Below are 27661 nucleotides of genomic sequence, written 5' to 3'. Positions count from 1 at the left end.
TACTTGTTCTTGGGGTGTAATGAATATGTGGGTCACACACAAAAAGATCCTGTTCTAGTATTCCAACTCCTAACCTTGTGCTCTCTCCCACAAGACCACTTGTGTCCTTTCCTTCCTCCAGACAAATATGAGTCCAGCCATGTGCTAAGCAGCACACAGATACCAGAGCAGACCTGACCCAGCTCAAAGCAATTCTCTACTCACAGAAGAAGCTGCCACAGCTGCACAAAATGCTTATCCTCAAGGGGTAACTGCTATTCCATGAGCTGCCACCAACTTCCACTATCTTTTTCTTCTGGACAATTTTTGCACTCCTCTATAAGTGCCCAGATTACTTTCTGATGCTCTTTTGTTGAGTCTGATAATTAAGTGCTGTACTGCTGTTGCTTTTCTAGAAGAAATGATTACTCATTTCCCTGGAATAGCCTCAGATCCTTTGCCATTTCCATGTGCTCATATTATATCTAAAGGCTCAAAGAGGACATGCAAATGATTAGAACAGTTCCAACAGCCCAAAAGAGAAGTCAAAACAGCATCTCTTCTGGTGACTGGGAGCACATGATTAATGAGAATTTCCTCCACTGGGAAAGGCTCCTGCAGTCTTTGGCCTCAAATATTTGCAGACTTTTACACACCACAGCCTTATTACAAACTCTGAGCAAAACAACCAGGAGAGGTGGGTTTCAGAGTATCTTTGCTGCACACTGAACAGCCTGACTGCCAGCATTTACTCTATTTCCCCTTTCCATGTCAGTACATTCACATTCAAAAATAGAAGCTCAGTAGTGTAGCCTATACTGTGGACCAAACCCTCAGAAAACAACCCTCTCTCCCAGCTCCAAGGGGTATTGTCTGAGTAAACACTGGAGGACTGGCCCCTGCAGACATTACACCCCATAAGCAATGCAAACAGGAGGTGGGGGTGAATCTGCTCCCAGTTATGTATCTACAACCTGCATGTATCACTTTCATTAGTTCCAAGAGAGTTTTCTTTGTGCCAGTAATCAGTCAGCGTGGTTTTCTGAGCTGCCCAAGGCACGTCCTGCACAAAATCAGAGCCTGCTGACTTCAACCAGACCCCGCACACGGCTGCGTCTGAGTCATCTGGATTTTGTGCTTATGAGCACAAAACCTCTTGCTGCGACCCAGATGGAATTAACAGAGCAGTCTCCTTATTTCTAATTGTTAGATCATCCCTTTTTAACTCCAGCAAAGATGACTTGCAGATTAAATCTCTTGGGGGTCAAGACAGTTGTTGTGTTTGTATAGCAATTAGCACAGCAGGATCCCAGGCCACAAATGGCCTCCAAGGCTATGTCTGTACTATGGTGTCAGCTCAAACCTCCGTTCCTCATTTAAGCCAAACTTCCCAACTATCAACAGCACCTACACAGAAGTTTTTACTCTGGCCTAGCTGGGAACACAAAGTGAGCTCACAAATCGTGTAGAGACCAGCTCAGGCTTCAGCTGTGATCTATAAACAGCACAGATGCAGCAGTTTTGAGCTCTTTCCTCTGAGATCACCAGGAAAGGCTGCCATGGGCAGAACTGGAGCTGCTGTTCTGATGCTCAAGCAAGTCTTCATCATCTTAACTTGAAAAGCAAAGATGAACTGAAGTCACACATCTCAACATCAACAGATCCTGAGAAAGCCTGCAGAAGGAAAGTCTTACTTGCAAGATCCACCTGTATCAGCAGAGCACAACAACTGCTTGCATTGTTTCAGCTCACGCCGAAATACACGTCTGTCTTGGGTGGAAGGAAAACAGCAGCTCAAAGAATCTAATGACTATATGGGTCTTCAGAAAGAGTCTCTGCAAACATGAGTGAAATAGTGCAAGCAGCATTGAAGTAACAGCTGCTTTTCCAAGCCTTATACTTTGAAAGGATGAGCTCCAGGAGTAAGATCAATAGCATGATCCTGATTCTGCCATATTAGGGCAAAAACCAGTCAACTCTCATCTAGTACAAAGGTCTAATGAGATACAAAGAAAATCAAAGTCAGACAAGAAACAAGGGTCATGTTACTAACTATGTGACTAATTTAACCAGAACTATAATAAAGTCCCCAGTGGGGCCTCTGGTGGTCTAGTGGTTAGAGTGCCTGACTCTCACCACTGGGACCCGGGTTCGATTCCCGGCCCCCTGGGCAGGTGGAGCTCGTCAGCCTTGGTAGGCAATCCACCTAAGAGAAGGTCACTCTAAACAAACCTACATCCTGGGGACCTCACTGCCACTGTCCAAGCTTTGCTCGGCCCCGGCAGATGAACCTCAGGACTAAAGGGTGGGCTCAGTTCAGCGCACGCTGTGTCTCACCTAAAAAAAAAAAAAAAAATCCACTGCGCAGGCTGGAAGGGTTAATGACCTTTCCCAAAATCTTCGCTCGCGAAGACTGGCCATTAAAAAAAAAATAATAAAGTCCCCAACAGTTGGAGGAAAAGCTCTCCAAGAAACCATGCAAGTCAAATGGCAATGACTTCAATGCAGAAATTACTGGCTGCAGTCTTTGACTTATCTTACTCCTGACATCCAGATGGAATACCATAGAGTACCCTTCTTTCCATGAGGACCATGCTGCCCCAATCAGCATCTGAGCTTACTAGTCCTTACAAGAAGCCCTCGTATGTTCCCTGCCACTCCCATCTTCCAATTCTCCATGTATTTCGTTTTCAAATTTTACATGATATATTTTGCCTGTGGCACAGTAGATCACTTACCTTTCCCCTATTAGCCCTCTGTTTAATCACAGTTTAATGTGAATTGATCTTTACATTAATGAGTCTGTAAAGAAGATTGATTTTCTTCAAGAGACTTTTCTGCTCAGTTTGGCAGCAGAGTAGTCCTATTGATTTCGCTTTCCCCAGTAAATACACTGCAGTGTCACTGATTCACTTCTTGTGAATCAGCTAATCCTATTTCACACTCTTTTGCTCCAAAAATCCCTTCTCTGACTTCCTTGTTATCTGTGCTTATTCAGAACAAGATGATGGGGCCAAAGCATCTCAGACAGCTTTGGGTGTTGCTAACACACAGTTGACTGTTGTGGCTCACCATCCCCTTTGTTCCTGAATGGTTGGGGGCTTAAAAGACTTCCAGCAAAAGAAAGTTATTTTTAAGTGTTTAATCTGTTAACTTCCTTAATTCCTAGCCAGCTAAGGATGTGGCACAGTGTGCTCTGTTTACCATGCTTGCTCCAGAGGTCTGGTTAGCAGGCTGAGCTCTACAGCTGCCCAACAGCCTGTGCTGGCGAGCCTGAGTCAGAGGATGCTGCCTGAACCAGGCTGGCCACCTTGGAACCAGGGCAGAGGACAAGGATCCAACCTCCATCATCCTGTGCAAACATCCCCAAAACCTTCCAGGATGCATTTAGCCACATGCAGGTAGACAAAGCAACAGAGAAAGGCCCAGAGTAAGGGCTGAGCTCAGGGGTTTGTAGGAAATTCATAGTAACAGGGTTGATTGTAGCTCAGGTCCTCCTCTTACTTGGCATGCAGGCAAGGCTAAGAGTCCTTCCAGGCCAAGTTAGCAAGGAAGTTAGAGATAAACAGACTAATTTCTGCTGCAAATAGGTAATTTCTTCCATCCTCCCCCCCTCCTCACCAGATCAGGTAACAGAGTCTCCTCGAGAGCCTACAGAGTTAACACACTCTTGCTGCATTCAGATGGGAAACCTTCAGCCAAGAGCATGTCAGTGAAAACATCCTGCCATCAACTCCCAAATGTCCAAGTCTAGGAACTGCAGCTAAATTACAAATGCTGTGGGAATTTCAGGCAAGGTTCTCCTCTCAGCTATTCCGATGTAATTTCGGAATGAATCCAGATTCAGTCTCTCCCCCTCCCAGCTGAATTTCCTGGCTTTTGTTTGCACTAACAGATGTTTGCATTTAATGTCTGTCTTTATTTGGTAACTCATACATAGATTATTTTTCCCTTCTGTTCTATTAAAAGCTTTATCAAGTCCCTTATGTTTGCTCTTGTTGAGATGAACGACTTTGGCAGCATTTTCAACGTGCAAGGCAAACAAACCGACTCTTCGAGGAATAATTAAACTGAACTAAACTTCATGGCAGTCTATTAGGGCAAAGCATTTTTGATACATATGTTATGTCTGTGTCCATCTGCAGCCTAGAACATCCAAACACTTGCAGAAAGCTTTGAGAATTCTCTCTGCAACAGATTCTCACATAAATACTCAAGTGGCCCAGGGTCCACACACATGTGGGGTCAAGCAAGTTTTGGGTGATGGAGACAGGTATGAAAAACCCAAAAGCAGGGAATGTAAAGTAAAGCTCATTAAAGAAAATCTTTATGGAAAATGTGAGTTTGGCAGTATGGTAGAATTCTTTCCCACATATCCTAAAGGAGAAAAAGTCTCTTCCCCTGTTTAAGAAGAGTAAGAGATGAAGTAACTCATTCAAAAGGACTGTTTTGAGTGACAAATATACAACCCTTGCTTTTATAATACATTAACAGCCCTTTGGAAATCCTTAACCACATGCAATATACAAAACCGACTTCAGAGGTTTGTGAGGTAAACACACTTCACACATTTCTAAACACTGAAAAAAAAGGAAATGTATTTATTTTTCTTCAGCAGTAAGAATACACTGTAACACTATACACTCAAACATAAACCAGTTTCTCAGTACACAAGTCTTCATTATGAGTCTTCACTCTGGGTTTGGTTTGGCAGCCTCCCCAATTATTACTTCACACATTTGAAGGCCAGGAGAAACCAGTATGACCATATAATCTGATTTCTTACATCACACAAGGCTAAATAACTTTACCCACCAATTTGCAAATCAAGCCCATTAACTTGGAGTTGAATTGAAGGACCATCTTTTAGGAAGCTATCCAATTGATTTAAAGACTCCCAACGATGGAGAAAGCTTCACTTCCTCAGCAAATCATTCCAATGTGAGTTAGTCAGCAACATCGATTGAAGCAGGTACTTTAAAACATCTTTCAAGTTATTTTTATCTCTGATAAAAATTAAAAGGAAATGCAAGGGAGAAAAAAAAGTGGCATTCTCTGAAACAAGCTAAACAAAGAGATCCTTCTTGCAGAGGTATGACAGCAGCATTACAAATCCCACTATCAGAGTTATTTATGTGTAGCAGCTGAGAAGAGCAATGCAGATTTCTGGAAAGTGATACTAAGCAGGTCTGTTTAGAATACCGTCCTTTTATCACTTGGCTTTGTACCTTCCCCTTCCCTCTGCACCACTCTGAAATTTCAGAGGAGCTGTAAATCTACTGCCTTCCACCAGTGATTATTCCTCCCTTCCAAACTACTCATTTCATTTCAAGAATAAAAAACCCAAAGCTCCAGCAATTTGGTCCCTTGCCAAGGGTTAAATTAATAGCAAAAATAACAACAGGGGCTTGTGAGACTCAGATCATTTATAGACTTCATGAGAAAGAAAAGTCGATCTTGGGGGGGCCTAGAACTATATCCTGAATGGCAAATTCTATGCAAGCTTTCCACCCATAAATCAGATTTCTGGAGCTCTTTTTTGAATCCCGATGCACAACACACAGGGTTATGCAGCAGCCTGGTGAGCTCAGATCAAGTAGCAGGCAGATGCCTTCCCGTGTCAGGGGAGGCACCACCCTGCCCTGCAGCCCCCAGACCATGCACCCAGACTGCACCTGTGGTCACAGAAGCAGGGAGAGGCAGTGGCAAGGGGCAGAAATCAAACAAGATGGTTTCACACCAACTCCATGTGACATTTGACAGGCCCGATAACTGCAGAGACACAACCCTCCCCTGCGCCCAGGAGGTGAAGTGGTTATTTATGCATCCAACAGAGATGCTTGTTGGATCCAGCACTGATGGAGCACTTTGGCTCTTGGTAAGCCCTGCAGGAACATGGTATTCCCAAGAACCACATCAAAGGCACCGTATCTCCAACAAAAGCTAAACTCACTTCATGCCAGGAGTGAGATATGGACACCAGTTTGAAGCGAAGATCCTTAAACTGAATTAAGGCAGTGAGGGAGTTGTTCTGTTTTGCATATTTTAACACTGCCTAATGGAAGAGCAGGAAGAGTGCCAGTTCACTCAATTCTGTCCTTGATTTAAGTGACAGGAATGTACTTTTAGTCAGCAGATCAAGGCTGTCTCAGAGTAAGTCAGAGTAGTTTGAGCATGAGAAGCCAATCACCTGGTCGTATGGTGACAGGTATTTTCCACTACAAAAAGTAGCAAATCCATGGTAAATATGGATACCTGCCTGCAGGTGTACACTGCAGGCTGGAAGCCATCACTCAAACAGTTCTAGCACTTTGCTGAAGTCCCCATTAGCTATGAACACTTCCCCTTCCCAGGAACTTGGGAGGTATCATGCACACCTCAGCAAAATTCCTTCTCGGTGTGCATTACAAGCAGACACATGCAAAAATAATTTTAGAAATCCACACTCTTAAGGTATTAAATAGTTTGATATTATAATGTTTTTATTCCCTTCAGCAGCACCATCAATCCAAGATCCTTGTGGAAGATACACAAGGGCTCTCAGGTGTCTAACGCTTCTGTGGTCATCTACACCAAAGTGAGGAACTTCAAACCTTCTGCTGGAACCTAGCTTTACAACCACTGTTCTCTCAAAAGAAAAATAATAAAAAAAAAAAAGACCTGAAAGAGACCATAAAAACAGGTCTGGAATGAAAGATGAGGATGTGAACAGTCTCTGGTTTTAAGAGAAAAGAAGAAATGATCAGAACAGGACCAGGGAGAAAAAAAGAACAATAAAGAAAAGGTAAAATTATATACTCCTTTAATAGCACAAGTGTGACATAATGGTTGAAACCCAAAGGCAGATGAAGAAAATAAAAGTTTTATTCAATATGCAACCAACATGTGGAGTTTACTGATGTAAGTTACCACTGACCATATGAACAACATTAGCTGGGTCCAACCTCATGCTAATCATGCTACTCCAGGTGAGATTTCTTAATTAAGGTGCCAACAGCCCATTAATGAAATCTAGACTCAGCAGCAATGAGGATGACACACAGGAAACCCTCAGAGGCAGCTAAACCCACCCACAGAGAGCCCAAAGCTGGAGGAGGCTGCAGTGACTTACAGGTGGAGGAAGCGGACGCTGGAAGCAGCAGATCCCAGGGAGGGAATGGTGGTCAGCTCGTTGTTGTCCAGGCGCCTGCAACAAAGAGAAATGAATGGCTAAAGCAAGCAGCCTGTGACCAGGCCTATGGGAGCAGGGGATGGCCATGGCACTCCCTTATCCAGCCCCCCACATCTCCAGGAACACTGATATTTGGGCAGAAATGACATTTGTCTGGGGCTCTGATGGTCCCACCTTATTCTTTAATGCATGAGAGCCACCACCACCGGTCCCACAGTAGTGTCTTTATAAGATCAAGGCTTTTCCCCCCCCCTTCCACCCACTCCCTTAAAGGGCCACTGAGGAAGGCATTGTGCCACAGCCCTCCATCTGCCCAAGTTTCCAGTCATGACAGAGGCAAGCCTGAGACAAGACACTGTTGGCACCTACAGCCATGGGTCCCACTGCCTCAGGACATGGATTTAACCCCTTCCCCAAGCAGCAAACCTCACTTGTCCCTCCATGCCAGGTCAGGGCCTGGGAGCACAAGAGAGTGCCAGCCTCAGGCATCCTCTCCACACCAGGAAAACCTCTGGAAATCCCACAGGGATTTCCCCACAAAGCCAGCAGCACACATACAAAACAGTGGTGCTGGCCACAGTAATGCCACCAAAAACAGGGGACCTGCTGCATCCGGCTGGGGACCACAGTGCAGCCCCCCAGGGGAATCACAGACCTCCCACTCCTGCAAACGCCAGCACAAAAAACGTCCCCTTCAATGGCCTAATGTTTGAAGTGTTTTTCTGACTGAAAACAGATCCTTGCCATGTGACCGGCTCTTCCTTGGTTTAAAGAGCCCTTGTTTGTATGGTGAATTAGTCAATTAATTACTGTAACAGTCGCTTGTCTGGCTGCTTGAAAATTACCTAATTTCTCAGCCACGTTGCCTGCTCCCCCCTCACCACCACATGCTGAAGCCATTAAAGCCAAGCCCCAGCCAGGCTGAGGTGGGAGGCACACGGGGGCTCCCCAGGACCCCCACCCACCTCTGATCCCATCCATCAGCCACTGGTGGCCTTCAAACTGCTCCCCTTCCTCGGGGAATCTTGGAAAGATCACAGTCTGAGTGCAAGAAGCAGAGCACCCTGTAGCTGCACAGCCCAGGTGTGCTAAGCCACAGGCAGGCGTTGGGGCAATCCTAAATTATGTTGCTGGGTTTTTTTTTTTTCTTCTTTCCTTTCAAACTACTTTTGGCAGGTGGGAGAGGGCAGTGGTACATGCATCCCAGAGCTTCCCTTCTGGCTCCTCCAAGAGGAGGCAAGATATTTGATTTCACGAGTTGTTCCAGGCACTGCTGGGATAAAAGCTTTCCTCAGCCTCAGCTCTGCCTCTGACATTATGCCCATGCCTTAAAATGTAAGGGAAAAAAAGCCAGCCAGATGCATTGCAGTTCAGCAAGGAGCTCCACTCTGCAACTAAAAGATCACTCTTGCTCATATTACAGCAAGGTCTAGAGCTTCCAAAGCTACAGAGCAAGCTGGACAGAGCATTAAAATGCTTATTTGTGCCATGTCTTCATTAACATCTAACTGAGCATCTTTTGAAAAGCCATGGGAGAAGGAGGATAACTAGGCCCACCCCCTGCTAGCCTGGGTCAAGTCTGGCTAAGCAGCTCCAACACCAACCAGTGTCTAACAACTGGTAAAGCCTCCTCTGACATAAGTGTGATATTCATATATCAGCCTCCTGTCATGTCAGGAGTCAGTCAGAAGTGGTTCTCCCACCTCGTTTTCTCTCTTGGCTCACAGGCACCAGTTGCTGACATAGAGGAGACAGCCAAGTTCAGTATTTGCCTGGGATTTCCCACTCATCTTCCCCTTCTCCCATGTAAAGGAATGAAAAAGAAAAAAAAAAAAAAGAGGAAAAAAACCTCAAACCAGAACAGCCAGGCTCAACGAATTTAAACTTTCAGTCTCCTTTCTCTTCCCCAGCCCTTGCCTTTGATGACACAAACCCGCTGCCTCTGGATGCTGAGGCAGAGGAGGGGGGGGGGCCACCCGTATAAAATATTTACAGTCCAGTTGCCAGGATGGTGTCAAGCTGAAATGGAGCCTGCTCAAAAATAGCACAGCTCTCCAGAGCTTTCAGTAAAAGGCACTTTAGAAAATAAAAGGTGAGTTGTTTGGAGAGGAATTTTAGCACAGCTACTACCTTCTTTGTTACAAATGAGGCTGGAAAATCGCAGAGCCACGCAACCATCACTTTTGTGGATCCCATGATCCATATGACCTGAGGAAACCCCAGAAAGGACCACAGGGCCTACCCCCAAAGCAGCACCCTCCATCCCACCCTTCCAAACAAGGTACAAGAATGGATGGACCCCAGGGATTGTCATTAGAGGAAGCCACCAAAAGAGATGAGAGAAAGCACAGGCATCCTGAAGGAAAGTAACATTCCACCCCAGCACACCCCCTGAGCTTCCACCACTTATTTCAGAGCATGTGGGATCACAGTGTTTCGTGCCACTTTGAGACACTAAATTTCATCCCACACAGACTTAAAGCTTTAAAGGAAAGAAAAGCTGCTCAAACCACAAAAAGGCCACCAAAACAAACCACACAAACAACTGCCTAAACCCAGGGAAAGGAAAAAGTGTAGGGTAAGTTCTGCTATTACTTTATCACAATCTCAGTAAAGCACAACAGAGCATCCAAGATAAGCTATAAAGTTTAAATCCTTTGGTCTGCAGACATTTTCTTAAAATCAGGGGAAAGCAAGATGTTTTCAAAATACATCACACTAATTATTCACATAGAGAGACACACACAGAGTTTTAAGCCTCATGTAATGCTCAGGAACCACAGACACCATGTTTGAAGCATCATGGGAGGTTTCAGGTCTTATCAATGCATCTATTATTTGGGGCAATCTCTTTCCCTGAGGGTGCCTTGGTTTGCCCAGCGCAGCATGCACAGCAAAACACTGACTTGTTCTCAAGACATGCCACAGCATGATGCTTATTTCATGAATGTTTGTAAAGTGCTTAAAAAAACCCTCAGAAAGGAGATGCTCTGGCAATACAGATGTGGTTCTCCTTGTGAAATGAAGTTTATTTCAGTGGTCTGTGGTTTAGCTGTTATTGAAAAGCAACCAAGATTGGTAGATAGGGCTTTTAATAGAGCTTCTCCCTCACACTTTCCAGAGCCTGCCTTCCAGGCTCTGCTCCAGACCTCTGCCTCCCTTCCAGTCTCCCATTTCTGACTGCTCCCTTTCCCTCCTACTCAGTCCTATGCTCTCTCCCTGCTCCCTAACCCTGCCTTTCTGACACAGCAAGCAGCTCCCATCTTCACCATTACTTTGTGGGCTGCATTACCTCCCCCAAAACCCTGACACCTTTTTATAGTGTCTAACTGTTCAGTGCAGGGCTTGTCCTGCCCTCCACACGTGCAGCACTTTGCACAAGGGAGTTCCCTCCCCGAGGAATCAGCAGCCATGCACATTTCTCACCCCATTCCCCTGAAGTCACATGCCTTCAGGCACTTCCACGAATAAAAGCTATTGCTAAGCCACAGTCATGTTAAGATAATTCAAAAGTCTCATGGGATCAGGGCTGCAATTCTCTTCTTTAAGCCCAGAGTAATTTAAAGTTTTCCACAGTTTAAAGAGAAGCTGAGAAAACAGATCCTTTAGGCAGCGTTTTGCTGACCTGCATCACTTTCTCTCTGAGGATGATCATGAGGAACTGATTTCAGAGCACTGCAGTCACTCCTGATGCATATTCCTAACTTAGTCATGATTCCTAGCAAGTCCCTACTATTAGTGTAAGCAGGGGAGCCAGGGGCAATCAGGTCAGGGGAGAGATGCTACAATAATCCCCATACTCCAATCTGGCATCAGTCAGGCAGAGTTCCACCTTCTGCCAATTTGAGAATCACAGGATCTGGCCCCTCTTTGAGCCCCAGAGCCAAAACTTAATGAAAACTGACAGATGACAAGAGAAAATGCACGATACAAACAGAGCACAGTATTGTTTCTGAAAGGAAATGTTTTTTCAGTTTCCCATGAGGCATCAGTAGCTCTTCAAACAGAGCCCAAACCTCAAGTATGCCAGCGATTCACCAGTCAAACACGAGCTCATTACCTCAACCCACCGCCTGCAATTTCAGTCACTTTCGTTTTTCCAAACCCAAAATCGGAGCTCCAGGAATCCCTGTGAATGGCTGACTGTGAGTGTAACTGCTGAGCCTCTACACAGATCAGGAGCTTGGAAATCCTGCGATTCCCCCCCAAAAAAGTTTATTTTGCCAGCAAGGGGGGTCTGGCAGAGCCACTGAGACCTTCACCAGCTCCTTCTCTTCCCCACTGGAGCAGAAGACAGCTCTGCTGTTCTAGCCTCTCCTGGCAGACTTCAAACAGAATTTGTTCTGGTTCCAAAAGGAGTACAAATGTCTGAGAAAGGAGGAGACACAGTTAAGTGCTTTGTTATCCACTACACTACACCTTTGTTTCCTGGGAGATTTGGGCTAGGTTGGCATCAGGTATCACAATCCAGGCTGTTCTGCCTTGCTTCAGGGTTATCCTTTCAGCAAGGAGCTTTGTGTGTATGTTCAGGTGTGTTGGCTGAACTGCTCCCTGGGAGCATTGCACAAGACTGAGGGAGGCAAACTCCAATGATTTCCAATAACAGTTCTGCTGTTTTAATTGGAATGTTGTGTTCTGCTAATTGATTAGTAAAAAAAAACAAAACAGGACAGGTACAATATGGAGAAAAAAAACACCCTCCACACCAAGTCGGACCTCATTCAAGTTAGCTAAAGGAAGGTGCTGTCTTAGGAAACGAGATAAAATTTCCCTGTGGCCCACAAGCTGCCCTGGCAAAATACAATTAAAACATTTGAAGGAATACTTACACTTCCTGCAGGTTCGACAGCTCTGCAAAGGCAGAAGGATCAATCTCTGTCAACTTGTTGTAGCTCAGGTTTCTGTTAAAATAAAAGACAGTGGGATCAGCAAACTGCAGTTCCCCTGCTCAGCAAAACACAGTCATCTTAATTATCCTGGACTACACTGGGAGGGTTTGGGTTTTTTTAAAAGAGAGAACTTAAATGGCAGAGCAGCACTTTCCTGCTGAATACAAGACTGAGTTTAGTTCCATGACAGAAATATTATCTATCTCTCCCCAAGCTTTTCCCTCCTTTGCATTAGATTAGTGTGGTTTTAATTTGTCTTCGTATTACACAATTACATTTATTATTTTACTATTGGTTATTCACAACCACAAAACTAATCACAGATGAATAGGATATTTCCTGACAAATTAAAGTCTGAACTGAAACAATCAACAAACTGTCCACTAAATATTTTATAGCTATATTCACATGGAGTATTTTTTCATACCACTGTGTGTTACACACAAAATGTGCACATATAGATGCTTACACACTTACTACATTTTCTAACAAGGTTATATTATTAGTATATCAGTAAATGTTTTTCTAACCAGTGAATACAGCTTTCAGCCCTGCAGCAGTACATGCTTTGGTTCTCAACAACCTCAACCAACACCTTCCAGCTACCCAACAGCCCAAATCTCAATCACATTCTAGCACTTCACTGATGGACAGCAAATGGGTTGTGCTCAATTATCTGAAAACAGACCAGTGGTAGAGCAGACCCATCTCACAGGACATCCCTGATTGGAAACACATCCAGAGCTCACCATGCTTTGGGAAGGAACACACTGCAAGGATTGCTAGGGCCAGCAAACAGCCAAAATAATGCAAATAAAGTACCAACTCTAAAAACCACAAGCAAGAGCTTTGCCACACTCTGTTTTAGCACCACAAGCTGAACAGCAGAGTCTTCCCTCCAAGACAAGCACACTACACAAGACAGGTCAAACCTGCAGCCAGGGACTAACCAGGATAACACAGATCAATTAAGACTTAGTGACTAATGATGCAGAAAGTAACAAGTGGTAATTAAGTGATCTGTGCAGTGCTGGCATGTTTCTGTGAGAGTGTAATCTAAAGAGGGAGGAGGCAAATTGATGGGTGGTAGCAGAAAAGCAACCACAGTGAATTGTAAGGAAATTGTGAGGGGGACCTTCTTTAATTTTACTCTGCTCCACACCCTGCTCTAGGATATTACCGTGGGTAAAATTCATCCCTCCTGTCTCCTCTGCAGGGAGGTTACACCCTCTTACTGCACCTCTGAACACAACCCAAAAGATCCATGGCCTGATTTTAGATAAGCCTTCAAACACTGAGTTGCTTATTCAAACAACCAAGCCAGTCTGACTAGAAAACCAGCCAATCTTCCCTGGTTTGTGTTTTTCCTTGCTTTAAAACTGGGCCCACAGAATACAAGCAGGTCTGGAACCCAAACAGGTAAACAGGACCTAAGTCACTGAGGCACCTACTGAACCCAAGCTACATGACACAAGAACTGAGGCACACAAAAAAAGGGCAGAACAGCATTGATGGAAACCACCTGCTTGAACCACTCGTGCCAACCCACTGCACTCTGTGGGAATGCAAAGAAAAACTTGGGCCCACAGCAACCTTACAAATAACCAAGACTTGAAAGACTACAAAGCTTAACAACTCCACATGATTAGCACAAAGCGATCAACACCCCCTTCAAGCTAAAAAGCAGATATTGATCACCTGCCCTCTTATAATGCATTTATGGGAAATCCTCAAAGCATTCCCCAGCACAAAGGAATCATTTGATAGCTCTCATGATCATGCTGTTCCCCATTTCAGAGCAGCCAGCTCCTTGCATCTTGCCCGAAATGTTCAATTTTTTGCCAACAGCTGCTGTGGAAGAAGGCTCTACAAATCAACAACACAGGCTGGCTCTTAACAGAATCTAGAACTGAAGCTATATGGGAGTGTAAAACCTAACCAAGCATCTCGGTTTAAAATATGCTGTCCTGTAAGCCCCTACTGTCTTTTAAAACACTCAAGAGACCTTTAAATCAATACCAGCCTACAGCAGATATCCATTTCACTATGAACTCAAAGGCATTTATCTAAATAAAAGTCAAACTGCAGTTTAAACTCGGAGTGCGTTTGAAAGCCAAGTCCATATTCATAGCACAATTACGAATTAAAGTGCAATTTGCCCACAGATTACATTACTACTTTTTTTTTTTAAAACCACACAGCAAGATCAGGTTGGAGCTTGTCCTTGCTTGATCCACAGGCAAAAGAGAAAATGCAACAAGTAACGTCCCATAGGCTCAACACAATAAAGACCAAGCCGACATAGAATACTAGTGACAAACTGTAAGAGGGAAATACAACTGTGGACATGACCGTGCATGAATCCATCTGTTTTCATGTATTTCTATGCCTTTACTGCAGCCAACCATTGCATTTCTTAAGGTTATGTATTTCTCCTCAACACATTCCTCTGTAATAGGCTAAGGGGCTATTTTATGAAGAAAAAAAAACCCCCGAGAATCAAAAGCACCAAACTGATCATCCCTACATTTGTCAAAAGGACCAGATCCCTGGCTTAGCCAGAGCTCAAGAACTGAGTGACACTGATATGAACCTCAGAAGTTCACAAGTGAAAAAAACAAAGGTCTTCGTAAATTGAGGGATTTCACGGCCACAGTTTAACATCATCCAAAATGACTTTCTGATTATTGTTGCTGCCATTCAAGATGTTTGAAAACCCAAGTCACTGCACAAGTAGCTGGCTCTTCAGACAGCACAGCCGTATTTCATTGCTTCAGCAACAAAATTTTCAATGGTTGCTGCAGAAATGCAGGTGAACTCCGACTTCTTGTACGCCCAAGTCTTCAGTTCTCCCTGTTCTACCCACCCCGACCACCACCTATCCTCACCAAACATACAATACACTGCTCCAAAATCAGTGGGGAAATGCAAGCTAGAAATACAATCAGTACAAAATAAGCAGGAGACTTGAAATTACACAGATATGCCAAAATAAAGTTTACTGAATTTCTCACACTAGCTTTACTTTAAAACTTAAATTAAAATACCCAAGAATTTCTAGCCTTAAGCATTAGCAATCAAAGGATGTGTTTCCCAGAACTCAGATTCCCTCACTAGGCACTATTTGGCATGCAAGTCACAGCATTTAAGTGAGAGAAAGAATTAACGTGCTCCAATAGATAGATCATTGGAAGTCAGGAAACCTCCGTCTATTCCTGGCTCTCTTAATCTCCTGCTGTGTGACCGGGTCATGTCACATCACCTCTCTGGAGCTTTTGTTTCCACAGCCACCCTTTGTCTGTCTTGTCTATTTAGACTGTAAATAAAATTGAGGTAGGTATTGTCTTGGTTTGCCCGATGCTGATGAAATGAGGCCTCAGTCTTGGTTGGGCTCCAGTAATGCAAATAAAGAAGGGAACTCAAAACTTGAGGTCATGGGTGCACATGATGCTCCCCCACCCCAAGCGTGGGTCCCAAATGTACAGCAGTGCATGAAGCACTGCAGGGGCCGTAACATTCCCACCAGTTTGGTCTCTCCAAGCTGAGTGGAGATGCCAAGCCTGGGGGCACAGCTGTCCCACTGCTGAAAGCTGTCACATTTACTGCTCTCCCGTAGCACAGAATGCATTCCTTCTTGAGGAGCCCCTTGGGATGATGCCACGCAGTACCCAATGTATCACTGAACAAATGCTTCTGCCATCAGTATTCCAAAATGTCTTCTTCAAAGAAAGAGCCATCAACACCCAAAGCCTTTCCCAAATCAGCACTCCTCTAAACCATCTGAGCTATCTCACGTCCTGGGCATCTCTTCAAAGTGGCAGTTTATAAAGCATCATCTACAGTGTTTTATGCCAGTCCCAAGAGTCCATGTCTTTGGTGTGTGTCCTGCCCATTTCCTGGCACCTAACACAGGGTTAAGCTGAGCCCAAACGTGGGCATACCCACACAGACTGCCCAGAGCTCTGCCTGCTCCTCTGCATGGGTACATGTTTCTGCTGAATTACTCATGGGAGGATATTTTGATCCCTCCAAGGCAACTATGGAAAGAAAACAGAACTCAACCAATAGAAATCTGGGACAAGAGCCTGGGCTGTGAGTTCAGGGAAGCATCCTACAAAGGTCAGAAGTTTCTGCAGCTGGCAGAGAAGATAAAGCAGAGCAACAACTTGAGTGGCCCTTAACATTCAGCTGGATTTTTTTCAGATCAGCTTCTACTGAACTGGGAGAGTTTGTGGGGGATTTTTAACTTTATTCTGACTTAATGGCATGAGAAGTGCTCTGCATATTATTTATCCATTACATACTTCAATTCTTCCTTGTATTGGCTAATCCAACAATGCAGGGGTTTCCCCTTTTGTCAGTAAGATGCCCATGAACAGGAACTGAGAGCCTGCTAAATCAATATGGGAAGGCCCCTGTTCTGTCTATTCAGCCATTCCAGTCTCTAAATAAGAAAGCAATGTTTGCCTTCAGCTGGCATTAAGAAACTGGCACTGTGGATCACTGAGCACTGCAGAGACTGAAAAGAAAGCCTTGTTAAATAACCAGATATGTAGCCTGCCTTCAAACCACCTCCTAAAAGTAATAATGCTGTCACAGAAAGAGTCCTGCTTGCCAGTGAGGAAGCATCAGACAGTTCTCTGAACCATGAGATGCCAATCCTAACTCCTTGGCCAAAGTGCAGGGCAGACTGGGAGTTCATGAACAGGTTTTGGCTCTGCTTTGGGAACCTGACCAGTGCAAAGGAAAGCCACCTCTCTTTAGAGAACAGAGGTGGCTGTCTCCCTAGACAAAGGAATAGAGACATATGTGGCTCCTGGTCTCTGCTCACCACGACGATGGCTGAATTCTGTTCAGAGAGGTGAAGGTTTCCGACCCTTACGTCAAAACCATTTATCTGTCAGTGCAGAAGATTATGTCAAAAGCGCTTCTGCACCTTTTGATGACAGGCATTGAAGAAAAAGAGGATGGCTTGAAATTCTGCCACTGCCAACTGTGGCTTTCATTTAAACACTTTGTCAACCATTGTCATAACACAACTTTTCATTGCTCCTGCACAAAAGGGAGCCGAGAGCCCAGAACAATTGAGCCCTGCGACAGAAATTCCTCTGGCTCATCCGTCGAAAGATAGCTGCCTAGTCTGCAGCTTACTGAATAGGCACCATCCTCTTCCCACATGTTTGTAGATGGCTTTACAGCGCTGGAACGGAGGCCCCATGCACACTTGATTGGGTATGAAAAGCATGGCTGCAGCTGAATTAGCCGGGGATGAGGGCCAGGGGGTGGAAAAAGAGTGGGAGCACGTTGCCCATGCTAGAAGTGTACAGCTGTGCAGGGAAGAAAGCACGCTCAAAATTTCTCTTAGACAAGCTTGGAAGGTGCCAGAGATGGCAGAGTCCTCACAAGCTGAAGCATTAAGTGATCAAAGAGATTCATGGATGCAGGCAGTTGTATGGACTGTCAGGCAGAAAAAAGCAGCTTTAGTCCAGTTTTTACTCTTGTGCACAGGACAAGTCCAAATTCTATTCTCATGAGACAAGAGCAGCCAAACAGCTCCTGCCTCTAGTGCCAGCTGCTCACATCTGCACTGCACAGCAATTCCCTGAAATGGGAATTTTTCAGTTCTCCCTAAAACGAATCACCACTAAATGGAGTTGCCATCACAGTGATGAGAGTCAGGAAGAGCTTTCACATACCAGACATGCAGCCCTTAATTACCTTCTGGAGGATTTCTTGCAGGTTCCTTTGAAGTGGCTGATGCACTGCCAGAAGTCAAAGCCTCGACTTGGAGAAATCTCTCACCCAGCCCACCACAACCATTCCTGGGTTTCCTTTGAATCCACCTGCTAAACTGATATAAACCTCCAGATCCTTACACCCCTTTCTTCCTTCATCACCCTCACCTCCCATTTTACTGCTCCCAAATGCAGCATAACAGGCCCACAGTTCCTTCCCCAGGAAGGATACAGAGCAGAAATAATACATGTTTTGCACTGAAGGGCTCTGCATCCACACTGTGTCTTGCAGTTCAGCCTCAAGCATGATCTCCCACTCACTGCTGAGCAATACCTGGAATCACAGAACTGCTGAGGTTGGAAAAGACCTCCAAGATCATCGAGTCCATTTACCCAGCACTACCACATCCACCAGTAAACCACATCCCCAGTTGCCACATCCACATGTTTTTTGAGCATTTGTAGGGATGGTGATTCCACCACTTCCCTGGGCAGCCTGTTGCAATGCCTGACCATCTTCCAAGTGAAAACGATTTTATATCCAACCTAAACCTCTCGGTCATTTCCTCTTGCCCTATTGCTTCTTATCTGGGAGAAGAGAACAACCCCCACCTGGCTACACCCTCCCACCAGGTAGCTGCAGAGAGGATAAGGTCTCCCCTGAGCCTCCTTTTCTCCAGGCTAAGGAACCCCAGCTTCCTCAGTTGCTCCTCATCGTACTTGTGCTCCAGACCCTTCCCCAACTCCACTGTATTTTCCCTGGACACATTCCTGGACACACACACCTCAGTGTGTGTCTTGTAGTGAGAAGCCCAAAACCAAACCCCAGATTTGAAGTGCAGCCTCACCAGTGCCCAGCACAGGGGGCAATCACTGCTGCCCTGGTCCTGCTGGCCACAGGATGCCACTGGCCTTCTTGGCCACTGGGCACACACTGGCTCATGTTCAGCGGCTGCTGACCAGCACTCCCAGGTCCTTTTCAGTCAGGCATCTTTCCAACCACTCCACCCCAAACTGAGCCCCTTGTGATTTCTTTTACAGTGTACCCTGACTACAGTGTGCTGCCTGCCTGGGCAAAGCATCCAGCTTACAAGAGACTCTTGAAATGGAGCACGGAAATATCCCACACCAAGCATCAGTTACCTCCCAAAAGGAGGGAAGAGCAACAAAACACCGGGCACCACAGAGGAGAATGTCCCAGATGGCTGCTCTAAGTGCTTTGGAGAGAAGGAGGCTCTACAGACACAGGGAAGACACAGGGCACCCACGAGGGTGAAGCTGTGCCCCACCACTGAGAGGTTCTGTTAGCAGCTCAGCAAATGTGCTCACTCAGGCTTTACTTATGTCCTTGTTCAAATTAGCAGCAGCAGCATCATATTAGCTTGGGTTAATAGCCTGCTCATATAAGGGGCTTTATGTGCAGAAGGGAGTCAACTTAAGGGCAACCCTCAAGCCATAATATGAGCTAATTTGACAGTGAAGACAAACTTTGAGAGGTCATCCAGACACCAAGAAAACTGCACCATGAATCACTCTCAGTCATGACCAACGATACCGTCTAAAGGAAATTCCTGCAGCATGATCCCCAAAGAATCGGTACCACGCCGATTCCAGCAGAGGCATGGGGCCATTAATGCAAAGAATACTAATTAAAACCACATCACTGAGAAGCATTATGCCACACTACAATTTAATTTAGCATGTGGTTGATATGGCTCAAGGAATTCAGGAATTATCTTACCTTTAAGTAATTTTCTGGGGTACATTTTGAGCCCTGTCCCTTCTCCTTGCTCTGTCACTCTGTGCTCACAGCTCTTTCACCACGCACAGACCACACTTCTGGCACGTAGAGGTGCCTGCACATATAAGCCTGGTGAGCACCCACCACAGCTGGTCTGTTCACACAAGGCTGTAAATGTAAATATTTCCATTATTGTCGACTCCCAGGCTCCAACAGGCAGCACAGGAGAGCAACCACACTCCTGGTGTCTAAGGAAAGGCAGGAGTTCTTCGCAGGAGCACTGGGTAACACTACACTGCTGCTGGGGCTTCCACATCTGCACCAAGGAACTTTTACAGCCTTGTTTGTCTCTTTCAACAGGGCAGTGTCACCTTATTTTAGGCCCTGTTTGATTTACACAAATGTGTTTTGACAAAACCTAGGATCTCGTTTCCTCCTATTTTAATAACCTTAGCAAAACGGGAGTTCTTGTCTGCTTTTTTTCTTTTTCTTGGAATATCATCTCCTTTGAACACCCCTATTTTAAGACAGAAAAATTATATTCAACTTAATCTACATAATCATACATATATGCAAATACTCCACAACATATGTACAAAGCACTTGGGTAACTCAGGTGTTTATGGACCTTTTGCTATCCCTCTGCAACATCAGAAGAGACATGAGGGGGCTTGATTCCAGCCCACTCACTGAGAGTTTTCCCAGTATTTCAACTGCTCCACGTTCCAAAAAGAGTAAAGTGAGATTTCAAGAAGTGAAGTGATTTCAAAGTCACCCAATGGTCTCAGTGGCAGAGGGAGGACTGTGAGCCCTTGTACCTGCAATGTACCCCCGCTAACCCAGCAGTGCTCATGGCATTTACAGCCCTTCTCTTTCCTGGGGACACTGACAGCCCTTCCCAGCAGCGAGTTTGGGACTCAAACCAACAGAAGATGGCAGGGCAAAGGAAGCAGGAATGACCAGGTATTCAACAACGCTTTCTCTGCCTCTGAAAAGAACACCATGAGCAGGCACAGCCCACAGTCACTGAGGCTACAAACCCTCCCGTCAGGATTGCACGTTCCTCTGCTCCCGACAAGGCAGCCCAGTCAAAGGCAGTATTGTGTGTAGGGAATAGGGGATCCTGCAAGGGTTAGAGCAGGCAGTATTTAATTGCAGCAATTTTTCACTTTATTTGCCTCTCCTATTAAGCTGCACTGCCTGAAGGAGACTGATCCTCTCCAAAACACACTGAGCCATCAGCTCCAAGGATTGCATCAAAGCAAAAACACATTTCAAAGGGGGCATGGACATCTAAATAAAAATAACTGTATTTAATTTCACATAAAGCAATCCTGCTTTACCACCTGTGACAGGTAAGAAGCTGGAAGGAAAAGCAGGATGTGGAAGGTTTTTTTTAACCCGCAAATAAAACTCCACCCTTCATCTCCCCAAACACCCATAGGGTTTATTGCTTTAATTAAAGTGCTGACTACTGTCATGAGAAAGACATACCCTAAAACCAAACCCCTGCAAGCTGTTTGCTCCACTGCATACAAGCAAACTCACCTTTCTCTAATTTGATAGAAAATTTTTTTTGGTGATTTTGCATCCAACAAGGAAAAGCACTCTGTGTCTTAAACCACTGAAGCAATGGCTGGATAGCCCAGCTCATAAACAAAACACAAAACAAATTGCTCCTGCTTCCATCACCATTGTGTCTCTTCAGTAAATCAATAAAAGGCCATGACTTCTTTAGTAACATTTTCAATTAATGTTTCCCACTGTGTATTCAACATGTTAAACCAATTTATTGAAGATTAACAACTATATAATTTACTATACATGTCTACCTTAGAACTGCTAAGCCTCCTTTAACTAATAACAAGAGCTACACTGATAAATAAGCAATAAGTGCTATTTACAGTTTCAAAAATGGCTCCTTCTGCAAAGCAAATATTTTCATCTGAATGTTGTGCAATTTTTCACAAGTACTCACAGCAGATAAACCATGTTAAACCTTTGGCTTTTTCAAATGTTTGGGAAGACCCACAGCAACGCCTGAGTGCTGGCAACTGAGCCCTCCCACTACATGACTTTGCACAATCCAGCTGTGGGTTACAAGTCGAGCACAGAGAGAAGGAGAATTCAGAAATTCCTTGAACACTGTTCAGAAGTATCCACGATTTTAGAAAGCTTCCAAGGTCAATTACTCAATAATCCATATTTTAAGATAAGTTTTCTCCTAGAAGACAGAATTGCAGTGCGTTCTGCTCTCCTTGGGGATCCAAGTGGTTTCAATCATGTCTGCAAGCATTTCTGGTAGGCTTAGAGTGCTTAACTAGCCAAAACAACATTTTTTCCACTACTCCAACACCACTGTTTATCAGAAATATTAATTTAGTAAATACACAACCAGGCACAAGACTTTGGTGCAATTAACCAGCAGCACCATGTGTGCACACCCTGCACACTGGGATGGGAGACCACCAGGCCTTGATGACAAAAGTTTCAGCCCACACCTGGAATCACCCCTTTGCAGAGCCCACAGTGAGTGAGGCTTGGCCCTGCCTGGTCCAGTGGCAGTCCATGGCTGGCAGTGCTGCCTGTTGCAGGCCAGCTCTAATCCCCCAGAGGTGTGAGAAACACATGGCAGACAGCTCTCCCTTTCCAGTTTAAAAATAGTTCTTCTTTGTAATAAGAACAGCATTTTAAAGGGCAAAAACCTGCAGATTTTAAGCTAAAAAAACCTAAGGTGGCCATCCTGGCTGGAGGTGTGTGGTTTACACAAGCATCCACCCTCTTTCCTTTCAAGTAATCAATGTCCAATCACAATGCACTTCCATTCCAAGCACTTCTACACTGCCAACAAAGCACCAAGCAATTTAATGCATTTCTAACCCCAAATTGGAAGCTGTACTGCATCCAACTGATTCAGTTTGTTCAGTCTTAGAGGAAGCCCCAGGAACAAAATGCTAGAAATAAAACCACATGCACTGGTAACGTTACAGAAATAGATACAAGAAGAAGCAAATGTTCTGTCCCTTTTATTTTATCTGACCTCCAACCTGGTTTAATTGACCTTCAAGATGGAAAGGCTGCATTTAAAAGAAACCATTTCCACCTAGATCAAGAGAAATAAAAGCCAAGCTATATATAATGCATTTGCCACATAACAAAGTAAATCAATATAGCATGAAACTATCTTTCACTTGACAATGAAAAGCCAGAAAAGACTTTCAAGTTAATTTACTCCCTATTTTAGGTCCTAAGCAAAGCTATTTTCCTCGATAAACTTGTTTCTCTGCACACGCCCCGAGAACAGCAGAGATGGCTTCCTCTACCCTCACTTTATCACAGCATTCACACTTTTTTGGCATAACTCCTGCATTAGTTTTTGCCACTGGGACAGCAGCAGGACACCAGCAAGGATGTCAAAGGAGATGGAGCTGAAGCTCAAGTCTCTGCCCAAAAAAATGCCACAAAGTTACTGAGGCAACAATTTAATCTATTGCTGCTTTCCATAACGTGCCAGCTTTCATGTTTCTTATATACAGCAGAATGTCACAAAACATATATTCACACTTAAATAACTTAAACGTGTAGGTGACTTTCACTACGTGAATTTACAGACACATTGGCAGTTATAAACACAAACATGTACACATGCACATATGCATGAGGCAACACAATTACAGTGATATATACAGCTAGAAAACCTTTATCAGGAGAGTTTGGGACAGCTGTACAGCTTATGACTGAGTAGTGAAGAGCGCTAGTAAAAAATTTTTATTACACTCTGCCCCAACATATAATGTCACGTCTTTTACAGAAGCACTATTTTAAAAATCTTTGAGAGCTTTACAGTTTTTATTGGTGCTATTTTGCAGCTCCTTGCACTTAACAAAGCCAGACTTCTGTATTAGTGCAACTCAGACTGCAGAAAGTCTCAAAAGGAGTTCCAGCCAATAAAATTTTAGAAAGCGCTTCAAATGAGCTTAATCTTCCCAGGTCTGATATCTCGGGACTTTGCAGGATTTAAAGACAATGACTATTTGCAGTGGCTGCAGTTTTTTGCTCTTCAGGTCTCTTAACCTTTCAGGAGTCCTGGGCAAATAGGGCTCCAGGTGAAGCAGCTGCTCATGAGCCCACACTTGCTCCTGCTCCGCACGCTCCGTCTTGGGGGTCACTTGAGCTGAGCTCAAACCCTGCATTAGCATCAGTCAGGCGCCAAAGCCAAGCACACCATTATCCTTCAGATCAGGAAGGTATTTTTTCATCTACTTCAAAGGGCTATGATGTACTTTGCTGGATGGACACCTTGATTTATTATTCAGTGAACTCCCTCGGATTTGCACATTTTCTCAGCTAAAAGCATCACAGCTAATTCAAAGGGAAGGTAGATGTTGAAGGTTAAATCAAAGAACAAACTCTCTCCTCTATAGACTTTCATCCTTTCCATGTTCTAAAGGGATGGAAAGGAGAACATTACCCTATTCTTTTGCTATGGGAAACAATTAAGAACCCTTACAAAATTGCTGGATTCAGAAGGTATTTGGATAAGCTAATTTCTTCTTCATTCAACTGTTATTACTGGAATTATACTGCTCCACCTGGCACTCGAGATCAGATTTTTTTTGTTATAACTATCTTAGTTTCTGCCCACCAGAAGATCTGTATGTGCCAGGGGAGCTCCAGTCCCAGCTCAAAGGACAGAGAACCCCTTAATCTGAACAGATGTTGCATCAAACAACATATTCTGCAGGGAGATATTAAAAGGCAGACAGATCCTTCCCTCTTTCTTTGAGCCCACTTCACTTGAGCATAATCCAAAGTAGATCCCATCTTAAAACTGCCTAATGGCCTCTAAAAACATTAAAAAAAAAAAAAAAGTCCCATAATGAAACTCCACATGGGTGGTCACCTGAAAATAGAAAAGCTAACACTACAGTTCAGCCAGGAACAGAAATACCCTCTCCCTCTTCCGAGTGGTCCTTGCAAGCCCAGGCACTGTGCCAGGGGCTCACCATTCACTACTCACACTGCACCTCTCACGGGGCCAAGGGCTCCTTGGCTTCACACCAAGGCCTCGTGCTCCAAAACGCAATTATTTGGAAAACATGAATGCAAAAGGTGCTCCCAGGGTTTGTTATTGCACATGGAGGGCCACAGGTGTACTCACTGCTTTAGAGAACTCAAACCATGTCCTTTTGAGAGTAGATAAATTAATCTCTATGAAGAGAATAATAAGCAGTGTCACCATTTCAAGGGAGTCAGAGAATGAATTCTTAGGGCTCATGGAAAGCATTGCTGCTCTAAGCACAGACAGCAATGGGGGAAAACAAAGGTAGCACTTCACACGCAAAAGATGAAGAAATCCTGAGGTGAACCACAATGGAGAACCCAAGACACCCCAGAAGAGGAGTCATGGGGGAGATGAAAGGGGACAAGCCTGAGGAGACCAGAGGGTAACAGCACATCACATGACTGATGAGACAAAGGAACACCCATGCAAGTCACCACAACTGTGCAGCCACAGAGAACAGATAGTTTTCTCTCCTTCAGGCAAGTCACACCTTGGCTGTGAGCTGTACAGTCTTCTCAGTCCTTCCTAAAACGAGGCACTGCCAGAGGCAGGACCCTGGGTCAGACAGGCCACCGACCGCGGCACTGCGGGAGCGCTCCCCGTTCCCAGCCTGGCCAGACTGCAGCAACACCACATTCAAAAACACATTTTCCTCAATTTGTCACAGCAAGTGAGGTATGAAATAAAAATCTTTCCAGATCTTCCAAACACACAAGCTCCCCCCTCCAAAGTCTTCTGAGAACCAATGAAAATTGCATAAAAATAAATTGCAGTGCATTTTATAGGGGAAAATAACTCTACTGCAACTGGAAACACATAATCTTGCTTTTCTCTAACAAAACCTACAGGAAATGGCTCTGCAAAAGTTAACTAAGTGATACTGAACTTTCTCCAGAGTGTTGTATAGGAAATAACGCTGCACAAATGACTGCCTGATTTAACCTTTTGTCCAGACCATGCTACAAAGCTGTACTGCAGGGGTATCTGGCTGATGTTAACAATCCTCTGGTGTATCCTCTAGAACTGCAGCAGAGAGAGCAGGTTATCTCACACATGCTCACCCTTGCCACAGCATAAAGCCCAGGCAGCCAACTGCTGATGGAAAACAGCATTTTCCAATTTTCCCTTTCTGTGCCTGGCAGTTGGGTTTAATTTTTTTTTATAAGATGTGGTGCAAAGAGAAGAGCAGAGCAGATGCCTGCATGCCCTGCACTTGGACCTCTACCAGAGTGGCACTGCAGACATATCAAAGGTGTCCCATCCCTCTCCACATCTGTCAGACCATCCATCCATTTGTTAGAAATCTCATAATGTGATCCCACAAGTATTTGTGCGTGAAACCCCCTTTAGCATCAGATTTCTCAGCTCCACCACTAACACTCACTGAGCTTTCCTCCCTTTACTCACCACCTCCACCACCCCAGGAGGGGCTGCTTTGTGCAGCAGCAAGAGCCAGTGAAGGATCTTATACTCCCAAGGCACCTCAAGAACAGCAGGTCTGCCAAGAAATCTGGTGTCAATATTTGCCTGGAACTCTGCAATCACAATTCCACAAACTGAGCCAGGCTGCCCTCCCGTCCTCTCTCCCCCGACATCCACACGCCCCAGTGTGGAGAAGGTGCTGCTGCAAATACCGGAAACAAGTCTGGGTTTCAGACTTCATTTCCTTCTGTCAAAAAGGCGGAGCTACAGCTTTTTATATATGTAATATACATATACACACATCTACTGAATCCCCAACATCTCACTCAGTCTTCACTTTCCATTAAATACACCATATGGGGAAGAAAAACAGTAAGGAGAAGAAACCAAGGCTTTTCCACATCCCCACAAAGCTTGGGTCCTGTGTAATTAATTGCTTTAACCAGGACAGAGCTTCTCAAGAGCTACAGAACACATTTACTGCTCCAACACATTAGCCAGCAGGAAACCATTTCAGGTTCTTTTTTTCAGCAAACTTGACACCACCACCAAAGTTGCTCCAAGACACACAAAACACACACCCATAGGGGAGAGAGCCAAAAAAATCTGTCTAGAGCAAGGGAGGTTCACAATAAAATGCCCCCCCCATGGAATGACACTCAATTCGATATACTGAATCAGCCACTGGGAGGAAAGCCAATACACAGGAATACTGCAATCAGCCTTGGGAATTAGCTCTAGGTTGTTCCTTTTCCTGCAGCCCAACGCTTACGTCAAGTCACATGAACACAATTACATAAAACCGTACCTTTTCCATGAACACCTTCTCTGGGATAAAGGTTCTCATTTTACTCCACATAAAAACACTCTCCACAGGTTTATAAGCTTTAATTGCTATGAGAACACATAAAAAGTGCCCAAATAAGTCTATTTAATGGTTACACATTAACCATCATACACCTCCGGGCCTGTGTTATCCACCTATTTGCTAAATCAATAAACCACTTGTAGGTAAACTTTTTAGAAATGTTGCTGCTGCTGCTGAAAGTGTTCCATTTCTATTTACTAATAACTTCATGAAATTGACTGGAAACACCTGGAAACGTCTGAAGTTTTCTGTTTAGTTCTTCTATAGGAAAAGCAAGCTGGTTTTTAGCACAAAGAACCAAAACAAGTATCTCTCCTGTGCTTTAAACCGGATGCTGGCCCACATGAGCAGTGCAACTCCAGGCTGCGAAGGACTTGGGTGAAGAGAAATGTGTGTGTGTAAACGTGTGTGTGTGTCTGCAGAGCCAGAGCTCCTCTGAACCAAAGGAAACACTGTAAGCCTGGACAGCCAGGAGCAAGGAGGGAAGGCATTTACGTGAGGACAAACAGGAAGCATTAGCAAGGGGTTTTAGGACAGCATACACCCAAAATATTTATTGACAAATAAAACTAAGGGCATTGTATTCAGTGAGACCATTCCTCCACCTTCAGCTGCCACTGTCCTACGCTCGCCAACAGGCCAATTTGGCCAATGAAGCAGCAGGCAATGAGGTGGCTTGTCTGCAGCTCCTGTGCATCAGCAACAGATGGGACAGCATCAAATACAGCCTTACCACAATAGCACCTGAACCAGACACTTCAGAGAAGCTCTGCAAGGCTGCCTGCAAAAGC

The 27661-nt window shown here is 44.6% G+C and overlaps 1 protein-coding gene across 1 annotated transcript in view; it reads right to left on the bottom strand.

Annotated features, from left to right (window-relative positions):
- Window positions 1–27661, bottom strand: part of LRIG1 (leucine rich repeats and immunoglobulin like domains 1) — a 92330-nt gene that overhangs the window by 43856 nt on the left and 20813 nt on the right. The window contains exons 2-3 of the mRNA XM_064667248.1: window positions 11980–12051; window positions 7091–7165 (exon numbers count right to left, since the gene is read on the bottom strand). Coding sequence (XP_064523318.1) covers window positions 7091–7165; window positions 11980–12051 — 147 coding nt within the window. The remainder of the gene's footprint in view (window positions 1–7090; window positions 7166–11979; window positions 12052–27661) is intronic.

The sequence above is a fragment of the Pseudopipra pipra genome, chromosome 11 (genome assembly GCF_036250125.1).
Source record: "Pseudopipra pipra isolate bDixPip1 chromosome 11, bDixPip1.hap1, whole genome shotgun sequence".
Taxonomy (NCBI): domain Eukaryota; kingdom Metazoa; phylum Chordata; class Aves; order Passeriformes; family Pipridae; genus Pseudopipra; species Pseudopipra pipra.
The sequence above is the reverse complement of the archived record's forward strand: the minus strand, read 5'-3'. Positions and strand labels throughout refer to the sequence as shown.